Source organism: Vipera berus (assembly GCF_964194415.1).
Source record: "Vipera berus genome assembly, chromosome: 1".
Classification (NCBI taxonomy): Eukaryota; Metazoa; Chordata; class Lepidosauria; order Squamata; family Viperidae; genus Vipera; species Vipera berus.
The window spans coordinates 158,855,524-158,882,681 of record NC_138202.1 but is presented as its reverse complement, the minus strand read 5'-3'; the positions used below and the strand labels follow the sequence as shown (position 1 = coordinate 158,882,681).

Below are 27,158 nucleotides of genomic sequence, written 5' to 3'. Positions count from 1 at the left end.
CGGGGGCCATCCGGATTTCGGTTGGCAAGCAGTTCCAGAGTGCTGGCGCACCCACTGAGAATGCCCTCCCCCTGGGGGCCACCAGCCGACATTCCTTGAGCGGTGGCACCCTGAGGAGGCCCTCTCTGTGGGAGCGCACAGGACGGTGGGGTGCAGACATTGGCAGAAGGTGCTCCCGTAGGTAGTCCGGACCCATGCCATGTAGGGCTTTGTATGTCATTGTTAGCACCTTGAACTTCACACGGAAGGCAACCGGAAGCCAGTGCAGCGCACGGAGGAGAGGTGTGATATGGGAGTATCGGGAGGCTCCCAAGAGTGTCTGTGCCGCTGCACTTTGCACCAGTTGAAGCTTCCGAGTGGATCTCAAGGGCAGCCCCATGTAGAGAGCGTTACAGTAGTCTAGGCGAGAGGTCACAAGGGCATGGGTGACTGTACGTAAGGCATCCAGGTCCAGATAAGGCCGTAGTTGGCGAACTAGTCGAACCCGGGAGAAGGCCCCCTTGGTCACCGCTTTAATGCGGCTACAGCCACACTCAACCAAAACCCTGGAACATTCACAAACAATTCTAACTCCCACTTTAATTATATTTAAATTAGGAAGACTGACCCTTTCCTAGTAGAAAGTTACAAGGAAGTGAAACTGGGATCAAATCTCCAGGGACCTCAAGAGTCAATAAAGTTAATGTTTAGATGTAAATTGGCTCTTTTTTCCAGATATTAATTTGACTGACCTATTTATTTTTTACATCCCAGTTTAGGTTTTGTTGTCTTTGTGAGCCTTACAACCTTTTGCAAGCAGAGTCTCTTTAGTTTTCCTTACTGGGTAAAGCACTTGACGTGTGGTCATTAGTTTCCTAGTTTTCCAACCAAGGTTGTCCATTTCAGCTTGGGTCTAGTTAATTATCCCTTTGGTATATCTCAGTAATGGCGAACCTTTTAAAGACCGAGTGCCCAAACTGCAACCCAAAACCCACTTATGTATTGTCGGGTGCCAGGTGGGCGTGGCCCTTTGGGTGGGTGTGGCCCATTGGGTGGGCATGGCTGCGGTGGTAACGGCAGACTGGGTGGGACTAAAAAGTTCAATCAATCAACTCCAACTTAGCAAGACCTTTTTTTTCCCCGCGAGAAGTTGAAGTTGATTGATTGAACCTTTTTTTTCTTGCACATGGGAGCGGAGGCCTAAAGCGAAAAGGTTTTATAAAACCCAGCTGAAGGCCTAGGACTGGGGCGACGGCGTGTGTGCCCACAGAGGGCTCTGCGTGACATCTGTGGCATGCGTGCCATAGGTTCGCCACCATGGGTATATCTAATTAGAGGGGCTACACAGGTATTTAATGTTCTATCAGGATTTCACCATTGTAGTGAATAAAGAGGATGCCCTTGGAAGCCAAAGGGCTTTATCAACCACTAAGGCAATGATCAGATTGAGTCCAGACCAGGGGTCTTCAAACTTGGCCCTTTTATGACTTGTGGACTTCAACTCCTCAGCCAAAGTGCCTTGCTGAGGAATTCTGGGAGTTGAAGTCCACAAGTCATAAAAGGGCCAAATGTGAAGACCCCTGGTCCAGACCAAGAATGTAGTTTGCACAAACATCTTGGGCAGCCTCCTTCCAATTCTCATGAAGATAAAAGACGGAGAGAAGAAAGCACATCCAGACTTGCAAAATTCTGTTCCTATAGCTGTTCTAATAAAAGTAGCTTTAGTTCTGCAGTCTCTCTTTCTTCTTTTGATTTGCTGACAACTATTAGGTATTAATAATTTTTGGACTTATGTAATATAACTTGAACTTGTTGTCTTTTTAATTTAGTCATGGAATAATGCACATTCCAAGCATTGGTGGCTTACTTTTTTATTAGTTGAAGCTCATTTTTCTAAACAACTTTGCATATATTGCTAATATAAGGCATTTTTCTAGGGTAATTTTCAAATTTTCCTGTTAGTCTTATTGTTGCTATTGACAGTACATCCTGATTGTTAGAGTGAAGTTTAACCTTCTCATAAAGTCAATTTCTATATTCCTCTTTCCACATCCTGAATAGAATATTATGTTCTATCCCCAAACAGATATTTAACGAGGAAACAAAATCTCCTCTGCTTTGGCTATTTATTTTTAAAATGTTTGGAGTTTTTCTGTAAATATTTAAGCACAATTTATTTTCTTGGTCTTTTCCCAAACTGAAATATAGTTTTTCTCCCCAGAGATCATATGGAAGCTTTTGGTATTTCTTTGTTTCTCTCATATTATTTAACTGTTGAGCATAGTGAATAATTTAAAAATATGTTTTCCAAGTTACTTCTCATTTGCATTGGCTGAGACAGATAGGAAGGTAAATGTAGCCAAGTCACATAGCCAGAGGCTTGTATAGCTTGACGTATAGCAATGAATTTCCAAAATATAAAATGTAGGCTTCCGATTCCAAAAGAATATGATTATGCAGTAAGAACCACAAAATGCATTGAGCAGTCGCAGGATGGATTATTCCACAACTGACTCCTGTGCCACCCGCAATTTTAAATAGTTATTTTGATTTGATAAAAATAATAAATTAGCATAGCATTACACATTTTTATTCTTCTGTTCATTAGCAATTCTCCTTCATTTTAAGATGAGCAGGTTATAATAAAGGTGCTCCGCATAGATTTCATTCTGATCTTTCTAGCTAATAGAACAGAAGGAGGAAGAAAGTTAAGGGATTAGGCTAAAAGCCAGCTGACCTGAGTTCCAGTCCTGCTTTAGGCATGAACTGCTTTAGGCTGGGTGACATTAGGCCAGTCATACTCTCTCAACCAACTCACCTCGCAAGGTTGTCATTGACCGGAAAATAGGAAGAGGAAGGAGTATTAGGTATGTTTGCTGTCCTTGAGTTATTTATAAAAATAAAAAAGGCAGGATAAAGTTTAAATAATTTATAAATCTATAAGTAGAAAATTGTATTTTTCTATTTGAAACCCATAAATTCAACAGTTATTGTAGTATCACTACCAATACCATTTTGTGATGTATCTATTATACTAAACCAATAGGTAATGACTAAGTTTGCATAATTTATTGTATAAAGCAAAGCATATGTATAATTATTAAGAAATATTTATTTTCAGTTAACAATGCCAGGATATTAAAATGAATGAGTGAGAATGTTTTACATGTTCTAACATAAATGAACATCTTTCAATAAAACACTGACAGTAGGGCGGTAATCAAACATAATTAATTTTCAGGAACATTTTTCAGAAGTGAATTTTTTCTTTTAAAAGGAGAGGAAGCTAAAAACCGAAAATTCCCAAAACAAGATACCTGGCAAAATATTGGCAAAATCATGCAGCAGGAGGATGAACAGCCAATTTCTTAAGCCTTAATCACTCTACTCCAATCTATTTCTGTATAACTGTAAAATAGCAAAAAAACAACAACAAAAAACCCAAGGCATTTACCGATAGTAGTGGACTGCTGCTCACAGTATTACTTCTAAAGGGAATCCCATTTGACAATCTTCTTCAGATGACTGACAAGTGATCAGTTATCTACTGACAGAAGAAGTAAGGTCAGCTCCCTCACTGCCTGTTAGAAGAAGTGCAACCCTGTCAATTAGTGTTTATACAGTGTCTAGCTGTAGCAGAGCATGGATAATCATGAGTAAGCCCCTACCTAACTGAAGAGTATTATTTGCTCCATATAGAATAGAATTTAAACATGATTTAAATTCCAAGTTCATAAAATGACAGCCAAAATTGTAGTTTGAATTTACATTCCGCACAATTCTCCCAGCAATGTTAATTACCGGTAAGCCATTTTGTATTTTACAAAAAAAAAAATACATACAGCTCTGGCAATTACAATTTTGCTACTTAACTGTTTTTTAAAAAATAAACGTTTAAAATAATTTGTACTACAGTACGTTTGATCTTAGCCCAAAGGCTGAAAAGCAGTTTAAAAAGAATTACATTTATACAAAGAAGAATAAGTTACTACTATTACATTGCATAAAAAGAGACTTGCACATCTTTAGATACTGTCCACAGCAAAGTCTCCAAATTAAGGTGAATTCTAAAAATATTCAGTATTTCCCCCCAGTTTTTGACCAAGCACATGCTCTTCTTTTGCCCTTCTTTATATTGTCATCTTTTTCACTATTGCAGGTCATCTGGTATATGTGACAACTGAACATCCTGTGGGGCTTTTGTTGTATGTGCAGCACTATATGTCTATCAAAGTGAACTTCATGGCTGTACGTCTGCATTAAGAGAACAGAAACACAATTTTCACTTCAAGTGATGGTGAGAATGCATCTATACGACACGTAAACTTTTTATGGTGATAAAACATTTAACACCTTCCAGATTATTGGTAAGTTACTGGATCTTCTATGGTAGCATTCTTTCATTTTCATATATGTCTTTACAATAAAGTGTAAGGGTTAGCCTCACCCCTAACTCTAACCCTAACCCTTTTCTTGACACTCTTTTTTCATTCTTTGCCTAAATAGTTCTTGTCATTCTGCATAATGCCTAGTACAATAATGCATAATGTACAATAAATACCTAGGACAGTGTATAGCATATTAAAATAACACAGACATTTCATACTCCACCTAAAAATATCACAGATTCTATAGATTTCCTAGGCATTCTATACAATGCCAGCTTTTCACACATTGCCAATAACATACATACAAGAACTGGAATAATCGTTAAGTCCATCTTTTGTCTGAATTTCAGCTGTGGACATATTTTTTTTCCACGTTAAAGCTTTAAAAGCACGTTTTGCCCTTTTCTTCAAACTGGGGTCCTTTAAAAAAAAGCCATTTATACATTTACTCAATGATCAAAAGCACCTGTCCTTCAACTTACAGAGATGCTTAAAGCTTATTTTTAAATTGCAAAGCTTCTTTGGAGGGAAGCGTGTATCTCATAGTTTCAAAACAATTGAAATCTACAAAACTTAGCTCTGGAAAGAAATCAGATGCATCTAACAGGAATGCATCAGCGGTCCTTCCAGATTGCTGCATTCTTATCTTTCTATAACTCCTTTATAACTTATCCCACTTCTTGATAATTTTTATCCTTAGCATTTGAAGGGCTCAGCAGTATCACGTCATTAGAGCTAAGCTACAGTAGCACGTTGATAGTAGGAACATTAGTAGGAAATCCTAAATTATACTTACCACATCCCAGGACTCCACAAAAGGAAAACTCTTCAACTGAATACCCTGCTCATTACAATGGAAGTCAAGATGAGCTGCCCCATCAACTCCTATCTGAGTAACAGCCACAACAGATAGCAAGTTCAGTTCATCTTCATAGTCGACAATTTTGAAGGTCTTGCCATTAAAAAACAAAAACAGCAGTGGGCACATTAGTCACATTTTAAAGAATCTTCTACTTTCAGTACAAAATTTAAAACATAAAAAACAAGGAAATGTTCCCTAAATTTTTAAAAGCTTACTCTCATTCATCTGGTCATAGTCTACATTTTCAGCCCAGTTTACTTGAGATCTCTGGAAGGATGCATTATTTCTACAGTTGACTTTAGTAACTCAAATAGCAGTTCCAGTGGCCTTACTGTAAGCATTCTGTGTGTAGAAAGGCAAAATGAGTGCAGGTAGGCCCTCTCCATTTCAATGAACAGGGCTCTACTCATCTGAGCGTCTACTTGTACATTATCAAGTTTATTTAGTGAATCTGCATCCTGACATTCAGGAGCTGAAGCCGGTGAGCTTCCAATGTCTAAGCGTGGGATAGATCGTAGGTCTCTCTGCTTCTAATTCAACATCACATTGGTTCCCTTATTATATGTGTGATAACATTTACAATCAACTTAAATAACAGATGGGCACAGAACCACTGACATCATCGGGATTTGATTTGCAATTTACATTCCTCTGTAGCTTAAGATATTGAGAGATGTTTTGGGAAAAACCAACAGTGCAGCAACTACCCAAATAAATATTGTACATAACTGTTACAATGAAATCACCACACAGACAACCCATTTAGGCACCCCATGTTTTAAGATTTATTCTAAAATAAATCTTAAAACATGGGATGCCTAAATGAGTTGTTGGGGGGGAACATAAATGTCTAAATGTTTAAATGGACTGAAGAAATATTTGCATTTATATCCCCCAGTTAAATACAGGCAAGTATTTTAAATAACTTCCTTCTGTAAAATATAATTTAAGGCTGTAAAACCAAAGAAAAGGTATGCTTTGGGTAAAGCTTGGGGTCTTGCTTTTCTGTGATCTCTTTTTTAAATTTGGTAATTGAGTATAAATGAATTACGGATTTTAAAAGCCTCAAACAGTTCTTGCCATGTTTTCACTCCCCAACTATATTCATTTCCATGGAAACAAGGCTGGAAATGATTTCTAGAAGCTGAGGAATTAGAATTCTTGTGGCTGTGTCATCTCGGCTACAGTTCCTAATAGTAAGTGAAAAATGATTTCCAAAAATACATTGCTAATGATGTAGGGACACATTGCTCAGCTCAGATCTCAACTGTTTTCTTTGCATTATTTATCATCTTTTTGTGACCTGCATGCTCTTCAACAGCATAGAATTGGTTTCCGGCAAGACCTTGCGAGATTAAGTGGATAATCAACAACCAAGTTAATTCCTCACATCTCTTTCCAGGATTCCTAAAGGCAGTAACCCAGCTTAAATTTCTAGAATTTAACAGCCCTCACATTCTTTAAGTTCTATTAACACAATAATAATTCACAGAAAGATTCCTCACAGATCAGAGGTCAACAATAAAATAAAAAATGCTTGCTTTATCTCTTTCTCTTGCAAAAAAAGAGCAATCCCCAACATATTCCTGGATATATCGGTTAAGAAATTATGGCATACAAACATAAACAAGTTTGTAGGCACATGCAAACTCTACCCAGCCAATGTGGGTCATTTCTCTGACTTGCCTAATTCAGGATCAAATGTCTGCCAACTATCTCCAAACTGAATTTACCTCTTGCTCAGGGTCATCATCCAATAATTTAAAACGCTTCTTCACTATTCGGCCAGATGCTGTTACTGTTACAGAACTGTTCACCTTTGATATTAAAAATATGGAGATAAGAGGGTTTTTGTGTTATTTTGATAAATGAGCAACCAAAGACAACACTAACTGAGCATTTGTTTTACCTCTATTTGAAGAGTTTCTACCTTTAATTGAGAAGTGGGGAAAAAAATCACCCTGCAGAAAAACAGAAAATATAGCTGCAAGGTGATTTTTCCCCCAAATTCTTCTGATATGTTACATCTCCTGTCCAATTTATCCTTTAGCAAGAGGAACTCGATTAAAGGATAGCCATTATGGTGAGGAAGGGACGCGGTGGCTCAGTGGGTTAGGACACTGAGCTTGTCGATTGGAAGGTTGGCAGTTTGGCGGGTCAAATCCCGAGTGCCGCGTAGCAGAGTGAGCGCGTTACTCGTCCCAGCTTCTGCCAACCTAGCAGTTCGAAAGCACATAAAAATACAAGTAGAAAAATAGGGACCACTCCGGTGGGAAGGTAACAGCGTTCCATGCGCCTTTGGCGTCTAGTCATGCCAGCCACATGACCACGGAGACGTCCTCGGACAAGCGCTGGCTCTTCGGCTTTGAAACGGAGATGAGCACCGCCCCCTAGAGTCGGAAACGACTAGCACGCATGTGCAGGGGAACCTTTACCTTTTACCTTTATTATGGTGAGGAGGCTTTGGTTTGTGCTTAGCATATTTTATGAATCCAGCCAACTGTCATCTACTTAATAAGCCATTATTATATATGTAATGTTTGACTCAGGCCTCAGGAACAGAAACTCTCCCAATGAATTATGTTTTCCTTAAAGAATAACGATTTCATTCAGTTTTCTTTTTTTATAATCTCACATTATTTTCCCTGTTGGCTTCTATGATAAAATCTTCCGTGACTTCTTGCTGCTTGGCACTTTCAGTTTCCTTCAACTTCAGAACTCTGTAGAGAGAAAAACCCCATAGGGATCACATTCACAAGAATGGGGAAAGCTGAAAGTACTCCCCCTCCCCCGCCTAAATACCAATTTTACTGCTTTTATTCCTTATAGAAGATAACCTTTGTCATTTTTTTTTTTACTGTGGGCACAACAGCACACATCAAAAATGAAATTTAGTTGCCCGCTCTCAAAGTGAAACACATACATAACAACATATGTATAGATCCACACCCTACATATACATAACAAATATTAAATACTGTCCATCTTGAATATATAACGGAAGGAGGAAGTCTGAGAGTTCACAAGGTTAATGCTGTGTGGAATGAAACTTATGGCTGAATCTGGATGTTTTGCTACGGATACCACGAAGCCTCCTCCCAGAAGGTAACCGGGAAAACAGGTTGTGAAGAGGATGAGTCGTGTCCCCAGATAATCTTACGGACCCTGTTCAAGCAACGGTTCTGTGCTATGTCCTGGATGGGAGGGAGGGAACTTCCAATGATCTTTTCAGCCATCCTCACCACTCTCTGCACTGCCTTCCTGTCTGAAGCAGTGAGGCTTCCAAACCAGGCCGTGATGCTGTATGACAGGATGCTCTTGATCGTCCCCCTGTAGAAAGTGGTCAGGACAGGGGAAGGAAGATGAGCTTTTCTCATGCGATGCAGAAAATGCAGGCGCTGCTGGGCCCGCTTCACCAGTTTCTCACTGTTGAGTGACCAAGCCAGTCTACCCGTTAGCTGCACACCCAGGAATTTGATGCTGGTAATCAACTCCACAGGTGAATCATTAATGCACAGAGAAGTGTGGCTGTGCCTGTCTTTTCTGAAATTGACAATGATCTCTTTGGTTTTTCCAGTATTTAAAACTAGGCTGTTTTCGTTACACCAGTTCACCAACCCCTCAACCTCCTTGCGGTAAGCTTCCACCTTGTAATCATGAATAAGGCCCACTACTAAAGAGCCTTGGTGGAGCAGTGGGCTAATGCCTCCTTAAGTAACACCAGCTGCCTGCAATTAGTGCAGGTTCGCATCCCACCAGGCTCAAGGTTGACTCAGCCTTCCATCCTTCCGAGGTAGGTAAAATGAGGACCCAGACTGTTGGGGGCAATTAAGCTGACTTTGTAATAATGCCACTTGGTGTGTGTGTGAAAGCCCTAATAAGCAGGCATATACATAGAATGAAGGCTACTGCTAAGCTTGTAAGCCGCCCTGAGTCTTCAGAGAAGGGCGGGATATAAATGGAATTAAAATTAAAAAAAAATACTGTTGTATCATCTGTGAACTTCACAATATGGTTGGTGGCAAACCTAGCACAACAGTCCTGGGTCAACAGGGTGAACAGCAGCGGACTTAGGACGCAGCCCTGAGGAGAACCTGTGCTCAAAGAAAATGGTATTAGAGGTATTTGTTCCAACTCGCACATATTGGGGCCTGTTGGTAAGAAAATCAAGAATCCAGTTGCACAAAGGAGTGTTTAAGCCTAAAATGCCCAGTTTGTCTACTAGATGCTGGGGAATGATTTGTGTTAAACGCCGAACTGAAGTTGACAAACAGCAAACGCATATGAGTATTTCTTTCCTCTAAGTCAGCGGTGTCAAACTGCCGGCCCGCGGGCCGGATGGATCATCCGGAAGCTGCGCCCACTCCATTGCCGGCAATGGCAAAACCGTCCCAATACGTTGCGCGATGTCATGTGACGTCGCGAGTTTGACATGTCTGCTCTAAGTGGTTCAAGCTCAGATGGAGAACGGAAGAAATAGCATCCTCCGCAGAGTGATTTGGTCAGTAGGCAAACTGAAGCGGGTCAAATGCTGGTATCAACTTCTCAAAGCATTTCATAATGGTGGATGCCAATGCAACTGGACGATAAACACTGAGGCCTGTAATTGTGGACTTTTTTTGGCACTGGCAAGATGATGGCCGTCTTAAAGCACGATGGGACCGCTGTCTGCTGCAATGAGACATTGAAAATGTCTGTGAGAACACAAGCCAGCTCATCTGCGCATTCCCTAAGGACACATCCAAGGATGTTATCTGGGCCTGCTGCTTTCTGAATGTTAACTTTCTGCACTGTTTTCCGGACAGCAAAGCTTAGCACTTGCTCATCAGGATGGGGCACAGCTTTCCTAGCAGGAGTGCTATTTGATGTCTCAAATCTACCCAAAAATGCATTCAGTTTGTTTAGGAAGTCTGTGTCGTCCTTGCATCTCGGTGGAATCACTTTGTAATCCGCAATGGTCTGGATTCCTTTCCACATACGCTTGGTGTTTGTAGGGTCTTCAAAAAAGTTCTGAATTTTCTGGCAATGGGCTTGCTTTGCACCTTTTATGGCAATTTTCAGATTTGCTCTGGCTGTTCTAAGTGCCAGCATGTCACCAGATTTAAAAGCCACATTCCGTGCTTTCAACATCTTGCGGACCTCATAAGTCAGCCACGGTTTTTCATTCGCCCTCACAAAAATGCTTTTCAGGACACAGACATCTTCTAGGCACTTTTGGATATATGCAGACACCTGTGGTGGCATACTCCTCAACATCTGTATGTTGGTTATCAGTAGCTGCTTCCTTAAACATGCCCCAATCTGTGCACTCCAAGCAGTCTTGTAATGTTCCTATAGCTCCCTCTGTCCAAACCCTCACCTGCTTTACTGTAGGTTTCACTCTGACTAATAACGGTTTATATGCTGGAATGAAATGAAGTTGTGGTTGTTTGAACAAGCTACTGCATGGTGGAGCCAAACACTGCTTTTCCCCCCAAAAAAGGATCTTTTGAAAGAGCTCGGTGCTTCCTCAGAGTAGCATACATAATAGCATACAAACAGTCCTCAGCTTACAACCATTTGTTTAGTGACTGTTCAAAGTTACAGCGGCACTGAAAAAAGTGACGACTATTTTTTCATATGACTTGGGACCAAGTTATTTATGGGACTGTCTCTTCCCAGTGGAATCCATCTGTCCTGTTAGATCCAGTAGTTATAGGCGTGATCCGGTCCCATCCATGACAGAGTGCTATCTGGAGGACCAGAAAGAGAGCCTTTCCTGTCAAGGCTCTCTTCCTCTGCAACAAAACAGACTTATCCTCACCCTACTGGCCTTAAAAAGACCTACTTTTGTCATCTAAACTATCATGTAAACCCTGGAATAGCTTGCCCGTTCCTTATTACTGGTGGCTCTCATTCATCTATTCCCACCCCAATGCCACGGTGTAGCTCCGAACTTTTATGGATCAGATATTCAATCTGAACCGTCAATCCCAACCAGAATGAGCAAATTACTTTCTTTCTGAGGCAAAGCAGTTTTCAGAAATCACTTACTTAATTAAATTTGGACCCACATGTAGCATCCTTCCTGAACTATCTGGGTGGAAAGATATCCTGTCAGGTTCCAGTGAACAACATTTCATATCCTGTATGCCATTCTTTGCCTAAATCAACAGAATTTAGATTTAAATTTGAATCTAAACTAACATTTAAACGTTAAACATTAAACATTTAAATCTCAACTCATGCTGAAAACAGCAAATGCTGAGAAAGCCTATCATCTGCACAGCCCAATGTTCTTAAAGAGGCTGTTGGAGTTATGCATAAGTTTATCACGTTTTAGGAATCCCGACACCTTCTCCCAGACCAAACCCACAACTTCACTTATTTGTGTCAGCTCTTATTTAGACTCTATGGGTGTTCTGCCATTCTTGAAAAATCTTTAGAAAGTTTTGCTGGCTCTGCTTCTGGAACTGTTGCTCCAGCTTGGTCCCGTTCCAAATTCATTAAGCTTTAAATTCCTTATTGGTTAGATTTAAGAATAACAGATGCTTTTGTCATGGGCAGTGAGAGTTCTGCAACGATCTGAAGAACTAAAACTGAAGCTAATGGAAAGCAATGTTTCTATAGGATTTATCTAAGGAGAGGGTACAGTCATCTGAAAATGCAATTCTGAATTGGAATGAGATCAAGTGACATTTAAATTCTCTCTTTAGCATTAAAACGCTACTCACGCTTTTCCAGGAATGCGCTCAGCTAAATTCCGCGCGACCTATTTATGCACTACATATGGATAAGTAGATAGATTCCAGATGGGAAGGGGAAACATGGATCAAAATCATAATTGTTGGCCTTGCTTGCTTTGCTTTTGGATACACCCCTCAGTGGGCTATGCCCTTTCAGGATGTTTTTCAGAATGAAATTCAAAAATTCCTCAACTTGATCATGTCTCATTTTCTACATGCCCAATCATTCAATATTATGATGGTCATTAACTTTCGATATAAATAAAACGCTTTGATGAAAGGCACTATCAAGGAAAACACTAACATTTTAGTCCTGCTATCATTCCTGAGGGAAACATGTCATTCACTGCATTTGAATGTTACCAAAGTGTGGTCTTTTAAAGAACAAACATGGAAGATTCCTTCCTGACTTTTCTTGTTAGGTGTAATGATATAGTGCCAAGGATATCCTCCAATCTGAAACGCGCTCTCGAGGGATGAGACTTCAAAAAGAAGATCTGGAGTGTCTGCCAAAATGAGAGAATATTAATAAACATATTCACACGAACAGCTTTATCATTTTACTTATTCTTCTGCTCGTCAATCAAAATAAAACCTGAATTCGCACTGTGTGCCGAAAAATTGTTCTCCAGTTTATAATGCAGTGATCATTACAAACCATGATACTTTGCATTCAGTTAGAAAAACTTTAAGTGAATATCTGAGTAACTTAATGAACAGCACAAGGAATCAACTTCCCTTAAGTATTATAAAGAAATAATAAAAATTATACAGTAATATAAACTTATTATTGGAAAAGCAGTTATGCTATCTGGACATATGTGCACTACAGCCACCAAGTAAGTTAATTATAGATCATATCTGAAACATTTTCATCACATTATTCTATTGCTTCTACATTTTGGGGGGGGGGGAAGTCATGACAGCTAAATCTCTATAAAACTGCTCTATATTCACGTGAAGGTTTTCTTCATTGGTTTTAATGATGAAAATTTTGGATAACCCAAAATCTGTGGTCAAAAACATTAGAAATGTTTTGCCAAGCACAGAGCAATATTTCCATTAATAATAAAAGTTTACATTTGAATGCAAAAATAATCTGCCCTAATAAAAATGTAAACGTAAGCAAAATGTTGCTATGTTTCTTAATTTTACTGAAAACACAAAATTCTCAAGAAGTCTTGAGATCCAAAAATAAAAATATATTGCGGTTGGTCCTGCTTTGTTCTGATTCTACTGTGCCACATTTACTCCAGAAGAATGACAGTAGCATCTGATTTGAATTAAAGATTTTTATAAGTGGGATTTTGTGCTTTGCTCTGTTTGGTTAAACAATGGTTTGCTGAAGAAGCCACAATGGCCTGAGTCATGCCATCTGGTAAGCCATAAACCAAAGCTTATAAAATATAGTGGTGGGCATACACAACATAGTAAGCCAAACTAAAACAATATTATAGCTCAGTAGAGTAGGTAAAATCCAGAGACTCTGAAACAGAATGGAAGTAGTGACATAATTCTGCAGTATTCAATGCATCCTCTTCAAGTAACTAATGCCGCTGAAACTTACTTAACAATGGAATTTTCCTGAAAGTTGTCCCTATCCAGTCAAAATAGTTGCTATTGTATGTGATATGTAAACACGTTAAAAAACGTATAAATATATACTTTTAAAAAACTGCATTCACACACACCCTGCCACATAAGAACACTTTAGTTTAATGTGCATACATGTGCATATATACATGCATATGCTACATACGGAGACATATATGCTCAATTGTTTTTTTAACTGTCCTCCTAAAAACATAATGGATCGCCGGAAGCTTATACAGGAGAATTGCTGTATAACAGAAATTAACTACCGGTAGGTGTAGCCTTCCAGATGCTGTAGGGGTACAGCTCCCAGCATCCTTCACCCTTTGTCAAGCTAGTTACCACTGATAGGAACTGAGTTTAGTAACATCTGGAGAGCTACATATTGCTTCTATCTCCTTATAACTAGCTAACACAAACATTGCAAACAATTTCTGTTGAAGAGATGGATAGATAGTGATGGAGAAAACAGCCCGGAAAATGGTATTTTTCGAAACAACCAATGTAGTTCAGCTTGGGCTATAGCCATGTGTTGGAGATGAGTCTCCCAATGAAAACAGTTCAGAACAGAGACTATTGACTGGATTTGGCTAATGTTACAATATGGCAGGACTTTGCCACTACGTTTCTGAAACCACTTCAAAGTGTAGAATGAACTTACAAAGTCTAGAAAAGTCCCTCTCCAGCTGTGGGAGGGCAACTGCATACAAAGGGGCATTTTTCACATCGGTGCTCCATTTTTAAAGGAATGCACCGGGTGTCTACGTTATGTTCCTTTCAATCGTGGTACCTTTTTAATTTTTTTCCCCACAGGCATTTAAATCTTATCTAATTTTCTATTAGGATTACTTATTGCTGTAGCACACGCTGCTGTTTTTATCATATACAGGTCGTGCTCGAATTTTGATGGCAACTGGGACTGGGGTTGCAGCTGTAAAGCGTGACAACACATGACTGCATTGCCTTGTGATGGCAATCCAGGCAGTTCTGCCTGCGATTATAATTACAAGAACCACAGGTCGTTTAGTGGGAAGTTGGGGGGAATGCAAGGTAAGAAGCACGACAACGTCACAGGTAGGTGGGAAGAAGCCCTGGGAAGCCTAGTTCAGGTGGCGTGCAAGTTGGAGAGGGTGCTGTTGAAGTGCAGCGCAAACTCAGGGAAGCTGGGGAAAGAGGGTACGAGATGGGTGCATGCTTGCTTGTGTTCAAGTGCAGAGCAGCCGGAGGGTCCTGGTAGTTACATATGTGACTGGGAGTGCTGGGAGGTGTGAGTGAGTGAAGGGGGAAAGAGGATTTGATGGGTGTGAGCAAAGAAAGGGCAGGGGGCGGGGTACTTTACCTGAGCAACTTGTGACCTTCTCTGCTGGCTTTCCTATTGACTTTCTCGTGGGAAACTGGCAGAATACTGCATCACCTTAATATTCTAGTCAGTCAGTGTAATTCTTTTAAAAAAATTGTATCAGTTTTCAACCCCACAATCTCACCAGCTGCAATGTGATATTCACCTACTTAGAAATGATTGTCACTGAATGCAAAGAGCTAACTTGTCTATAGGATTGCACTGGGAAGGGCTAATACGAATAACATAATATCTAAAAATACCACCAGATTATAAAACCAATACCAGTTGGGACTGCTAGCATTTTTAAACAAAGCCTAAAATCAAACCAGTTATGCTGATGAACAATAAGCCTTTATAAATACCTGTAATTTTAATGTTACACGGAATGCCGAAAGGGTATTTTCCCACAATCCCAACTTTGCCATTCCAGCTGTATTCCTGTCCCAAATCCACCTGGTGTTCCATGAACTAAAAATAATATCACATCTGATTAATTCTATTGCACATATATAATGGCCTAGTTCAGTGATGGTGAACCTTTTAGAGACGAGTGCCCAAACTGCAACCCAAAACCTACTTATGTATTGTCGGGTGCCGGGGTGTGTGGCCAATTGGGTGGGTGTGGCCAATTGGTGGGTGTGGCTGGGGTGGTAATGGCAGACTGGGTGGGACTAAAAAGTTCAATGAATTAATTCCAACTTTGCGAGGTCTTTTTCCCCCCCGCAAAAAGTAGAAATTGATTGATTGAACCTTTTTTTTTCCACACAGCGGCAGAGGCCTAAAGCAAAAAGGTTTTATAAAACCCAGCCGAAGGCCTAGGACTGGAGCGACGGCGTGTGTGCCCACAGAGAGGGCTCTGTGTGCCACCTGTGGCACGTGTGCCATAGGTTCGCCACCACGGGCCTAGTTGAATGCTTGCATACACATCTAATCGAGGTCCACGTTGATTTATAATCAATGTTAGGCATCTTATCTGTGCAGATTTACCTATATTTATTCCTGGATAACTGTATGCATGAGATTGCAACCTCAAATTGTATTTTAAAATTATACCCTTGTTTCTTAATTAAAACGGTCAAATGATCTTCAATAGTACATTGCCAATGAAATTAAATGTATGTTCTCTACACTGCACTGGCTTGGATCCAAGCATTTATTTCTAAAAATGCAAAATGTTGACAAAACATGTAAATACACTATAAAGGTAAAGGTTCCCCCGCACATGCGTGCTAGTCGTTTCCGACTCTAGGGGGCGGTGCTCATCTCCGTTTCAAAGCCGAAGAGCCAGCGCTTGTCTGAGGACGTCTCCGTGGTCATGTGGCCGGCATGACTAGACGCCAAAGGCGCACGGAACGCTGTTACCTTCCCACCGGAGTGGTCCCTATTTTTCTACTTGCATTTTTACGTGCTTTTGAACTGCTAGGTTGGCAGAAGCTGGGACGAGTAACAGGCGCTCACTCTGCTACGCGGCACTCGGGATTCGACCCGCCAAACTGCCGACCTTCCGATCGACAAGTTCAGCGTCCTAACCCACTGAGCCACTGCGTCCCTTCTAAGAAACCCAATTAAATGAAGCAATCTTTAAATGTAATAAAAATAATAAAAACCAAAAAAAGGAAAAGGATAAAAAAATAGGTTGGTTTGTTTTTTTTAAAAAATTGTCTTTTCTCCTCTTTAATTTGGATCCAAACATGCTTTTTGGTTAGTGGTTAGATGGATAGTAAATTGTCTCCACATGCCCTCACTGGCAAAAGTTAAAATTCACTTAAAAATCTCATATAAGCTCAGAGTGATACTAAAAAAATGAATAAAGTATTGTAATAGTATGCTATTACCCGTTCAGAGATTGCCTGGAAGCTATACAATCTGACATGGCCTGTGCTGTGTGTTACAATCAGCATTTCATGAGATACCGAAATATCTGCCATACTATTTCCAAAGATCTGGTTTGAGGGGGGAAAAAAATCTCATTAGTCAAGCGATCACTTGAGGATTCCAGCATCTGATCAACTCATAACAAAATATGACCTAAAGAATTGTCAGTATGAGGATGTCAGTAGCTATTTTCTCCCAATCCACACAATTTTCCATCTAGTTAAGGACCATCTGCTCTTCTGCTTAGTAGTTCTCAATTTCTTTCCATGTATTTCCACAGTCATTCCTAAGAGCCTTTTCAGGAGGGATGCCTGGAACTGAACCTGGGACTTTCGGCATGGAAAGCAGGTAACCACCATTAAGCTATAGCCCCTCTCTACTGGAAGTAAAATAAGGATGGCATGTTAATATTAAATTTAAATAAGTATTGCTAATTGTTTCAGGACAATGGAGCGCATGGAATACTGATCTACTTTCAGGTATGACTAGAGAGGAGAGCATCACTAAGACAATAAACTTACCCTTTTGTCAAGCTCCAGCATGCCCACAAATGAAAGTGGCCAAACTCTGAATATAGCGAGAAGGTACAGTACAGACTGCTGGATGCCTGTCTAAGAAAACAAGATGCAAGACATAGTGTAAAACTGACATTCATATCTGTATGTTTCCTAATTTTTTTAGAATACTTACAAAACATATGCACTCATCTGTTTTCCACCTTTCAAAATGACATGGCTAATATAACCTTCCCCGCTAAGTCTCCACTTAGGTATCACTGAAAAGTCGAAGGATTAAAATTGGGGAAGGCTAGATTAAGGTATGGCTCATGCTTGCAAGTTCTCAACTGCATTGTTCGTAGAAGAGCCTTGGTGGAGCAGTGGGCTAATGCCTCCTTAAGTAACACCAGCTGCCTGCAATTAGTGCAGGTTCGAGTCCCACCAGGCTCAAGGTTGACTCAGCCTTCCATCCTTCCGAGGTAGGTAAAATGAGGACCCAGATTGTTGGGGGCAATAAGCTGACTTTGTAATAATGCCGCTTGGGGGGGGCGAAAGCCCTAATAAGCAGGCATATACATAGAATGAAGGCTATTGCTAAGCACATTGATTGTGCTTAGATTGTAAGCTGCCCTGAGTCTTCGGAGAAGGGCGGGATATAAATGGGATTAAAAATAAAAAATAAAAAAATAAAACTGCAACACAATGGAGCAGTAACTTGTGTGCTAACCTCAAAAGGGTTCAAAAGGGATCCATGTACTTTAAAGATGCAGTTGCCATGTAAGTATGAAGAGAAAGCAACAGGCTTTCTCTAAAATGCAATAGCACAGTCTTTTTTAAAGAGCAGTCATAAACACTTCCATGTCAACATACCTGTCGTGCAGCTGCTGGGAGTTTTAGCTGAGTTGACTTTATTGCCATGACCTCTTGAGGCATGTCCCAACTTAAGTACCTATAAGGAATAAAGAGAAAACTCATAAAAATAGAATTATAGTGTATTTTTAGGAAGCCAATTGGGAATAAAATCTTTTATTCAGCTAAGAAACAACACAGCTTTATTTAACTAGGAGAGTTTTCCGCCCTAGAAATGTATCTTTGTTTGATTCAAAGCAGCTATTTTCTCTTGCAGTTTCAACTCTGCTGTCAAATAAAGAGTTACACTGTGTTAAAAGTTTACACCTTAGTCCTGAGTGCAAAACATGTCATTCCAGCCATTTGATTTCAGCGAAAGGGACTTGCAAGTCAGTGTAGGTCGAAGTGCAGGCACACAAACTATCATAGTTGTCAGATCCCTAAAGAAATCTATTGCTTTTCTGATTGTTGTATATCAGGGTCTGTAACCATTTGTGGGGGGCCTGCCATTCTGTTGAGAGGGAATGCTTTGCTTTGTCCTGCCACTTTGCCCTTCCCCCAGGAGAAGGAATGCACCCGAATAACATCACCCTTATCTAGGAGACGGTTTGCGCTTGGAGCCAGAGGGAAACGAAACCGAGAGACCTCGAAGTGTGTGCCAAAGGAGTCAGTTACCAACAGTATACCACCTGTGGATTGGATGAGATTCAAATGGATCCTGCAACCCTGGGGGGAGGAGTAACGAATATTGCTTTTGATATATTGCTTGTGTGGGATTTTTCCTCAGACCTCGCTTTGTTTCCCTGCTATCACTAACCCCTAATAAAAGTTCCTTTTGAGACAATGTCTGTTTCAAAAGTTCTGCTTTCTTGGGGGACCTGGTTGAGGTAGGTCCTTAGAGTAGTAATTATATCCATAATTATCCATGTACCAAGTCCTTACCAATAACCAAATGTTGTTTGATAGTGTTAAAGGTATTGCAGGACATAAGCTGTTCTGAGTAAGGCTGCCTTTGCAATTGACCTATGCTGATGGCATTCAAGCGATGCTCCAAAGGTTTTAGGATTGCAACCAAGAAGCCTATTTCTAATGATACCATCTTTCTTTACTTTTGCCACAGTCTTCTCCTCTGTTGTCTAATAATAATGATGGTAGCAAAAGAAAGCAAAGACAGAATCAGTACCTGGAATCATCAGAATAGAAGAACCGGAGAAAATCACAAAATACAAAGACCTGCAAACAGAAGTAGAACAAAATCACCACCAGTCAATTGCAAAAGGCAGCTTTACTTGGAACAGCTTACATCCTGAGGCAACACTTTGAACATCGACAGACAACACCATCAGCCTTTTCCAAGTCCTTGCGGGGAACTTGATAGGTGGACAAAAATGGCAGAACATCTGGGTGACTGTGAAACCAACCATAATAATAAAATTTATTTGATTTGTATAGCTACCCATCTTATGTGACTTTAGATAGTTTACAATAAATAATGTAACAAATATAACAAATAAAGCACATGGCAGTCAGGCATTATCCAACCAATTATTCCTACAGCAAGAGATGGGCTCCATCACATGGTCCCAGGCTCAGACACTAAATTTTCCAGGCTTTACAGAAGGGTAACACGGACAGGACTAATGTAAACTTAGGGGGATGAGATTAAAAAAAAAGACAGCATGGCAGAAAAAGCCCTCTTTCTGGGCCTCTAAGCCGACAGCCCCCAAAGCACGTGCCGGATCGAGTAGGAAAGGTAGAGACAATTAGGAAGAGACGTGCCGCTAACTAACCTGAAGAAATCTAGAAATAAGTCTAATGAGCACAATGGGTCGCGCTCTTTAGGGTTACATTTAAAAGCACCGAAACTAGAGCAGATTGCTCTCCAGAAACATGAAGAGTTTCATTCCTTTTAACACAGCAATGTAATGTGACCTCAAGCATTCCTTGATTACCTGAATTTGCAATGGGAAGCAAGGTAAACCTTTTCAAGTATTTCTCCTGAATTTGTAGACAGACGGAAAAGCCAGTTGTGAGCGGTCACAGCTGCCCAAGAAGGCTTGTAGTCTGAAGGCCTGGGCAACACTTCCCCCTGCATTAAAAGGATTTTAGCTCTACAAAATTCAGAGAAAGGTCCTATGTCATGCTACGACACAATTCTCTAAGCTATGATTTACTGAATTAAACTACAATTGGCTGCATTCATGTACAGGCAGTCCTTAACTTATGACCACAGATGGGACCAGAATTTCCATCGTTAAGCAACGATGGTTGTTAGATGGGTTGTGCCCAATTTTACGATCTTTTTTGTCACAATTGTTAAGCAAATCACTGCCGTTGTGAGGTGAATTATGCAAGTGTTAACTGAATGTGGCTTTCCCCATTTCATTCTAATGTATGCTGATTAGTGTACATTTAAAGTGACAATAAAGTAATTCTCTTCTCTTGATTTTTACTCGTTGGAACTGTGAGTTGGGAAGGTTGCAAATATGGCCTGGGATGCTGCAACTATTATAAATACATGCCAGTTGCCAACTGCTCAAATTTCGATCATGTGACCATGAGGAAGGTGTGATGGTCATAAGTGCGAGACTGGTTGTAAGTCACTTTGTTAGTGTTGTTTTAACTTCAGACAGTTGCTAAGCAAATTGTTGTAAGTCAACGACTATCTGTGAAGTCAGTTGGGAATGCTTTTTACTCCTATAGGCCTTCATTTTTATAGAGGTGCCACTGATTGTTCAACACCATGTGCAAAAATCATCCAGGTACGTTCACCCAAGCAGGCAAAAATAATCTTTCTGCCTTCCAGATGATGTGGAATGCCCCAGCCAACACAAGCAATAGCAAGTGAGTTATAATTCAAAATACCCTGAAGGATCCATTTGTTAAAAATTATTTTCATCTAAATAATTTAACATTTCAAATGTTCTAAAGGGGAAAACCCATACAGAATGTCCATATTATTAATAACCCCCATTAATACATAATTTTAAAGCATATTATTAAACCCTGATGCACAAATTATTTATCATTCCTTCCAGTATGTTGACAAAAAGCCAAGGTAGTTTATCTGTAATCCAAAACTCTAGATCTAGAATAACTCTACTTCTCCAACACTGAACTCTGCTCTTCCTATCAGGGACATAATAAGCACTAGAGTCAGGTGAAGTAACTACCTGGGGCCCATAATGGCCACAGGGCTTCTCAATCCTTGTCCCACACATTCAGTAAATCTAATTATACAGGCAAGATCCCTAGAGAACCCATGGACAAGTAGTGCAGAATTTAGTGCCAAGAAAGTGGGAGGAGCTGAGCTGTAGCTGCTACAGATTGCCTGGAAGTGGGGCAGGTAAAGCCTTGACCAGAGGCCAGAAGCAGAGCCTTTGGCAATTCTGGTGACTTCTCCAATATTTGCTCTAACCACTCACTTCCTTTTCTTTTGGGCCCAGGTCCATTACTGCAATGGCAGTAGGGAAGGAGCAGCTCTCCTCCTACATTCCTCCCACCTGTCCTTGGTTGCTGCAGCAAGGGGGGAGACTCAGCCCCTCCCATTCTCTCAACAATTTGGGTCTGTCCTATACTATATCTAGTTTACTACCCCAAGAACTACTAGACTATAATATTTCATATAGTAATCAGATTTTGATACTAAATTCAAACATGGGAGTACCCAAGATTGAAGTAATTCACACACAAAAAATTGGACTGAACGTTGTCATCTTGTAATGTATATATATTCTGACAGCAAAACAGTACATTAGGAAAGTAGCTAAATACTGTCTGTCTGTCTGTCTGTCTATCTACCTATCTAATCATCTTTCAGCTTTCACACATCACATCTTTCAGCTTTCACACATCACAACTAACAGCAGGTACATGTAAATATGTTAACAGGGAGACCCCAAACAATAAACTTGGTATTAAAATGCTGCTTTCATTCATCAAAGGAAGTTTCTGAGAGTTCACTGAATTTGTTGTGCTTGTAACTAAGATCAAGTAAGGAAGCATATTTTGGATATGACACAAGAGAATCAACTACTTGTCATACTCAGCAGAGTTCTTTTTTAAAAAAAAAGTCTTACCACAGGGCATTCCAATAATAAAGCATCTTCTATTTTTTCTGAGGTAGGCCATCCTGGCATTTGATAAATTGTTCTTGGCTCTGGTGTAATGCTGACAGAGACAAAAAGGAGCAGGAAATTTTAATATATCTCTTTCTATTATCCAAACAATCCTGCTTATTTACTAAGAGCACAAGCACACTGTCAGAATAGGCAACAGTCCTATCTTGGCTAACATTCTGCATCACATAAGGTTTATATGGACATAACATGCTAAACCAAACTAAGTAAGTCCCTTTGTGAAGTAGTAAAATGTAAGAATAAGCCTTGGTGCCCAAGCAGATTCATCTAGAAAACTCACAGGCTGCAAATGAACATTTAATCTCTTATCCTAACATCACAGCAATTGGTATTTGGGAATTCTGAAACAAGGATATAGCCTGATATCCCTTTCCCAAATACGTCCAACTGCCCTTTAAAGTCATCTACATTGGTAGCTACCATGACATCTGATGGGAATGAATGGCGTGATTGAACTATTATAAATTGTTATCAAATCTTCATAATGATCAGCATTTGGGATCTTCCCCCTGCCGCTCTCTGATACTAATTTTCATCTTTACCAGAGGACTGCAATTATTTCAGTTCTGCTTTCTCACGTCTCTCCCCCAACGCTCATGGCCACTTTGGACAAAAAGTCCCATGTTCTGCCTGATTTGGCATTAGTAGAGAAAAATACCAGGATATTAATTTGTTACTTTTTTATTTAACTTAATGTAACACTAGCTATTGAGGTCTTTTGGCATTTATAATAAAATATAGCGCCCAAGCTAAAACTACAAAAGTTAAAAACAATTTAAAGCAAACGTATATAATCCTAGACATGGGTCAACTAAAAAAGCCACAGCATATAAACAGAACTTTTCCAAGTAGGTAAGTCAGGCTTCAGCTCTACAGAATTGCCACCTCACCCAATTTTACCCTCAATACTATGCCCCTGTGGATATCTAGATATTATTAATATTTTACTGTTTAAATTTTATCATTTAAAATTAATAGAATTACTCAGAAAAAGATAAATATCTCTTTACAATATTTTCTAAAAGGAAATTGAGAAGGCTTTTAAAGAGAATAATTACCAGCTCACACAGCGCTGGTAATTATCAAGATAAATTTTTCCACTGTGATAAGAAATTGGAGATGAAGATTGCATAGTCCAAACATTCTTGAATGTTGTTGTTTTCTGAAAGAAACAATAATGAGTATAAAAAAGATTGGGCTTAAAATACTTATTTAAACTATTCATGACAGTTATCTTCATAGTAACTTGCTGCAAAAGGTAACCATTTTTAGTACTATGTCATAAATGTAATAGGTGTGGTACCTGTCACAATAGATATTTCTAGAAAACCAGCTATTTACAAAAATAGAACTTATTTGAATGATTAAAAGTAGCTGGGTGACTTTGGGCCAGTCATTCTCTCTTGGCCCTAGGAAGGAAGGAAATGGCAAACCAGTCCCAAAATCTTGCCAAGAAAACTGCAGGGAATTGACCAGGCAGTCGCCAGGAGTCAAGATTGACTTTAAAGCATTCCCCCACCAAAGAACTCTTGACTTTTTAAAAATCACTTGATATTTAAAGAAGAAATGCCTTAACTTTATTTATATTGATTTATAAATTAGAACAAAATGTTAAACATGCACTCTATTACATTTTAAAAACAATGACATATTTTTCTTAATTTCCCCATAGATACAAATAATATTCAAACTAAACTCTGAGGTGTATTAATTAAAGGATATCTTAATTACAGCAAAAATAAACTAGCAACTAAGAAAAGCATTTCTCCACCACATTTTGCATCAAAGATGGAAAATAATATACAGTACTTATTTTCCAACTTCATACATAAAGTCCAACTATACAGTCTTAATTGATTTTGCAATTTGTCTGGGCCTGCTTATGCTATAACCACATCTAATATAAATAAAATATCTAATAATGTAGGCAATGGTATGGCATGTTTCCAGGGACTCACAGCACTACATACCATTAGCTTCAGTCTTATGCATGATTAAGTAGAAGTAGATTTACCAAAGTAAGGTTCATTTCTGAATAAAGATGTACTGTATAGGACTGAACTGCAGCAAGCTTTGAAAAACCCAGAAGAGTCAATAAAAATTCCATCTATATAAACCTACCGGAAAATAAATCTCATCTAATTCTACAAGGCTTATTTCTAAGTAGCTATATATAGGAATGCACTATGAGAGACTTGTTTGGAATTTTTAGTACCAAGTATTCTGTAGTCTTGATTGCATTAATAATCAATGAAAAAAAAATTCCTTTAGAACCACTTCATCTTTCTATTTTTAGTAAACATACAAGTGTAGGAAACAGCACTAAACCTATACTTAATCTCAAATTTATAAACTACATATGAAATTCATTCTAGGTTTCTATGCAGAAGTTGTCAATAAACCTGGTATATATAGATTGAGCTATAAGAAATATTGCCTATGAACAATTCCCATAGCTGTTACCTGGCATATTAGCTTCCTCAGGAGACTCATGTTTTTCCTATAAACAGTTCCAGCATCTTTGGTATAAAATCCCTGTGATCTTCTAGTTAGTAGGCGGCAGATATTGTGGGTATCAAATGCAACAGAAGAAGTGTTTTTTGCTGGGGCAGATGAAGATGAACCAGAAAACATTTTGATAAGAATTCCAATTTCTGGTTTGGATAGTTTATCTGGAAAACAGTAACCATCTAAATAGAAGAGAACACATGTTGCCTTTCAGTTTCCTCCCAATGTAAATCAGTACTTTCAGAATACTTTGTTGAGACATACATTATTGGATCATTTAGAATTGCAGCTTAAAGCTGTAGTTTTATGTTTGTTTAGAAAAATATTCCAGGTAAATTTTAATGGTTTCTTCTGAGTAGATATGCATTACAGGTAGTCCGTAGCTTACAATTCATTTAGTGATCATTCAAAGTTACAACACTGAAAACAGTGACTTATGATCGTTTTTCACACTTATGACCGTTGCAGCATCTGCATGGTGATGTGATCCAAAATTCAAATGCTTGGCAGCTGACTCATAGTTATGACAGTTGCAATGTCCTGGGCTCATGCTATCTTCTGACAAGCCAAGTTAATGGGGGAGCCAGATTCACTTAACAACCTTGTTATTAACTTAATAACTGCAACGATTCACTTAACAACTATGGCAGAAAGGTCATAAAATGGGGCAAAATTCACTTAACAAATGTCTCACTTAGCAACAGAAATTTTGGCCTCAATTGCTTTCCTTCATAATGGTGCCCACCGAAGTTTTGGCCTTCAAAACGAACATCTACCATAGTTGAAAGGTATGAGAATTGAAAGGCTGGGAAAGAGAGAAATGGAAGCCCAATTTATATTTGGACAGCAACAAATATTCATGTGTCCCACCAAACTTCACATCAGAAGCATTACACAAATTACACCATTACAGCTGGCAAACCTCTAAAGCATCGTCTACCTATAATTCCCAAGCAGGCATGAATTTCTAGCTAGAAACCCTTCTCTCCCCTCAACTTTATCTTATCAATCACGGACGAACTTAATTCTGTGCAATCCTTTTAACAGAATCTATCTTTCAAACCTTGCTGTATTCTCAAAGCCGCCATCCTCTCTGTTACTGCTGAATAAAAGATCCTAAATACAATACATCGGGGCGGGGGAGGCGTTGCTGCCTATTTGCAAAACGGAATAATACGGTGTTGCCGGAAGGCTTAATTCAGCAGCACATTTTTTCTGAGTTATCTGCAATTCAGAGTAAATGAAAAGTGGGTTTCCGGAAAATCTTAGGGGGGGGGGGGAGAAATGCCTGCTAAAATGCCTGCTAAAAGCCCTCTTAGCAGAACAACATACAAAGCAGCAGACGTCTCTCTTTCTCTCCCTCCACCTAACCTCCGATACCAATACCAAGTCCTCCAAAACAGCCGCAATTAAAAAGCGCCCCCCCCCCGCATTTGTCGACTTGGAACAATGATTCCCTATCTCACCATCTCAGCGCGGGAGGCCTCGAAGTCCAGCATGCCTACAATCCCCAAAATGCACCGCTTCCTTCTTACGTAAACTCGGGAGGGCCCTTTCCCCCCCCCCCCGGTCGCGCGTCACAAAGCATTGCCCGGGTACTACTATCCTTGTAGGGGTGTAGAAAACGTGACGGAGTGGGACGTTGTGGTCCTTTGTAATAGTCAGCAGGAGGAGCCTTTTAAGACGTCGTGCACCTGCCATAGTTTCATTTGCTGTGCGGGTTTTTTTTTTGTTTTAGACATAACCGGAATTTGTTTGGCATTATTAAAGATAGCGACGGGATTAGAGGAGACGCCCGAATAAAGACTTATCTGAAACCCTACTCTGGACCGCAGGGAAAATCCCTTTTGAAAAGTATGCTCCGCTCCCCACCTTCAAAAATCACTTTTTCCGGAAGAATGTAATCACTTGAGACTCAAATGCAGAAAGATAGCGGCAGGGAACCGTATATACCAGGGGTAGGCAAGCTCGGCTCTTTTATGACTCATGGACTTCAACTCCCAGAATCTTGCAAATATGTGAAAACATACTGGATAAACATAACAATGACAATGCAAAAGTATTAAAGATACAAATATTAATAAAAGCTGAAGTTTTTCTTTTAGGTATGATGGACCAGCCAATTGAAAAACAATTTGGGCTGCTATTCCTTCACACGGTGACTGCTGCGAGGATTGTACTTGCTAATCACTGGAAAGACAAAGAGATGCCAACTGTTGAAGAATGGATTTTGAAATTGACTAAACTAGCAGAGATGGCAAAATGAACTGCTTTGATTAGAGTTAATGGACTACACAGCTTTATAAGAGACTGGAAATTGCAGACTTTCAATGCACTAAATATAATAACAGATGGTTAACAGAGGGATTTGAAGATTAGTGTAATGTTTAGCTCAACCTGT

At 39.6% G+C, this 27,158-nt stretch overlaps 1 protein-coding gene and 1 long non-coding RNA gene across 5 annotated transcripts; one reads left to right on the top strand and one right to left on the bottom strand.

Moving 5' to 3' along the window:
• Window positions 1-3,071: 3,071 nt before the first annotated feature.
• Window positions 3,072-26,253, bottom strand: DCAF17 (DDB1 and CUL4 associated factor 17). Of its 2 annotated transcripts, none has more exons than XM_081315273.1 (15): window positions 26,224-26,253; window positions 24,713-24,939; window positions 23,308-23,411; window positions 22,190-22,280; window positions 20,063-20,199; window positions 18,132-18,210; window positions 17,286-17,375; window positions 16,725-16,832; window positions 15,252-15,357; window positions 12,318-12,460; window positions 11,263-11,372; window positions 7,865-7,949; window positions 6,963-7,046; window positions 5,164-5,319; window positions 3,072-4,233 (listed from the first exon to the last, which is right to left on the bottom strand). In XM_081315273.1, exons 2-15 carry the CDS (start codon window positions 24,881-24,883, stop codon window positions 4,057-4,059), a joined length of 1,641 nt encoding a protein of 546 aa, XP_081171399.1. In that variant the 5' UTR covers window positions 24,884-24,939; window positions 26,224-26,253; the 3' UTR covers window positions 3,072-4,056. The 2 variants fall into 2 exon arrangements, with proteins under 2 accessions (XP_081171399.1, XP_081171398.1); XM_081315272.1 differs by lacking the exon at window positions 26,224-26,253 and adding an exon at window positions 25,146-25,167 and having other exon boundaries at window positions 24,713-24,921.
• On the top strand, window positions 4,249-19,075 carry LOC308660724. Of its 3 annotated transcripts, none has more exons than XR_014024808.1 (3): window positions 4,249-4,346; window positions 17,045-17,112; window positions 18,673-19,075. It is a non-coding gene; the product is annotated as an uncharacterized lncRNA (long non-coding RNA). The 3 variants fall into 3 exon arrangements; XR_014024809.1 differs by lacking the exon at window positions 4,249-4,346 and adding an exon at window positions 14,443-14,597; XR_014024810.1 differs by lacking the exons at window positions 4,249-4,346; window positions 18,673-19,075 and adding exons at window positions 14,443-14,597; window positions 17,208-17,618.
• Window positions 26,254-27,158: the final 905 nt, after the last annotated feature.

Coding starts and splice junctions, on each gene's coding strand:
- DCAF17 (XM_081315272.1), bottom strand. Junction 17,376..18,131: donor TCCCAGCAGCTGCACGACAG/GTATGTTGACAT, acceptor TTGTTTTCTTAG/ACAGGCATCCAGCAGTCTGT. Junction 16,833..17,285: donor TGCTGGAGCTTGACAAAAGG/GTAAGTTTATTG, acceptor CCCTCAAACCAG/ATCTTTGGAAATAGTATGGC.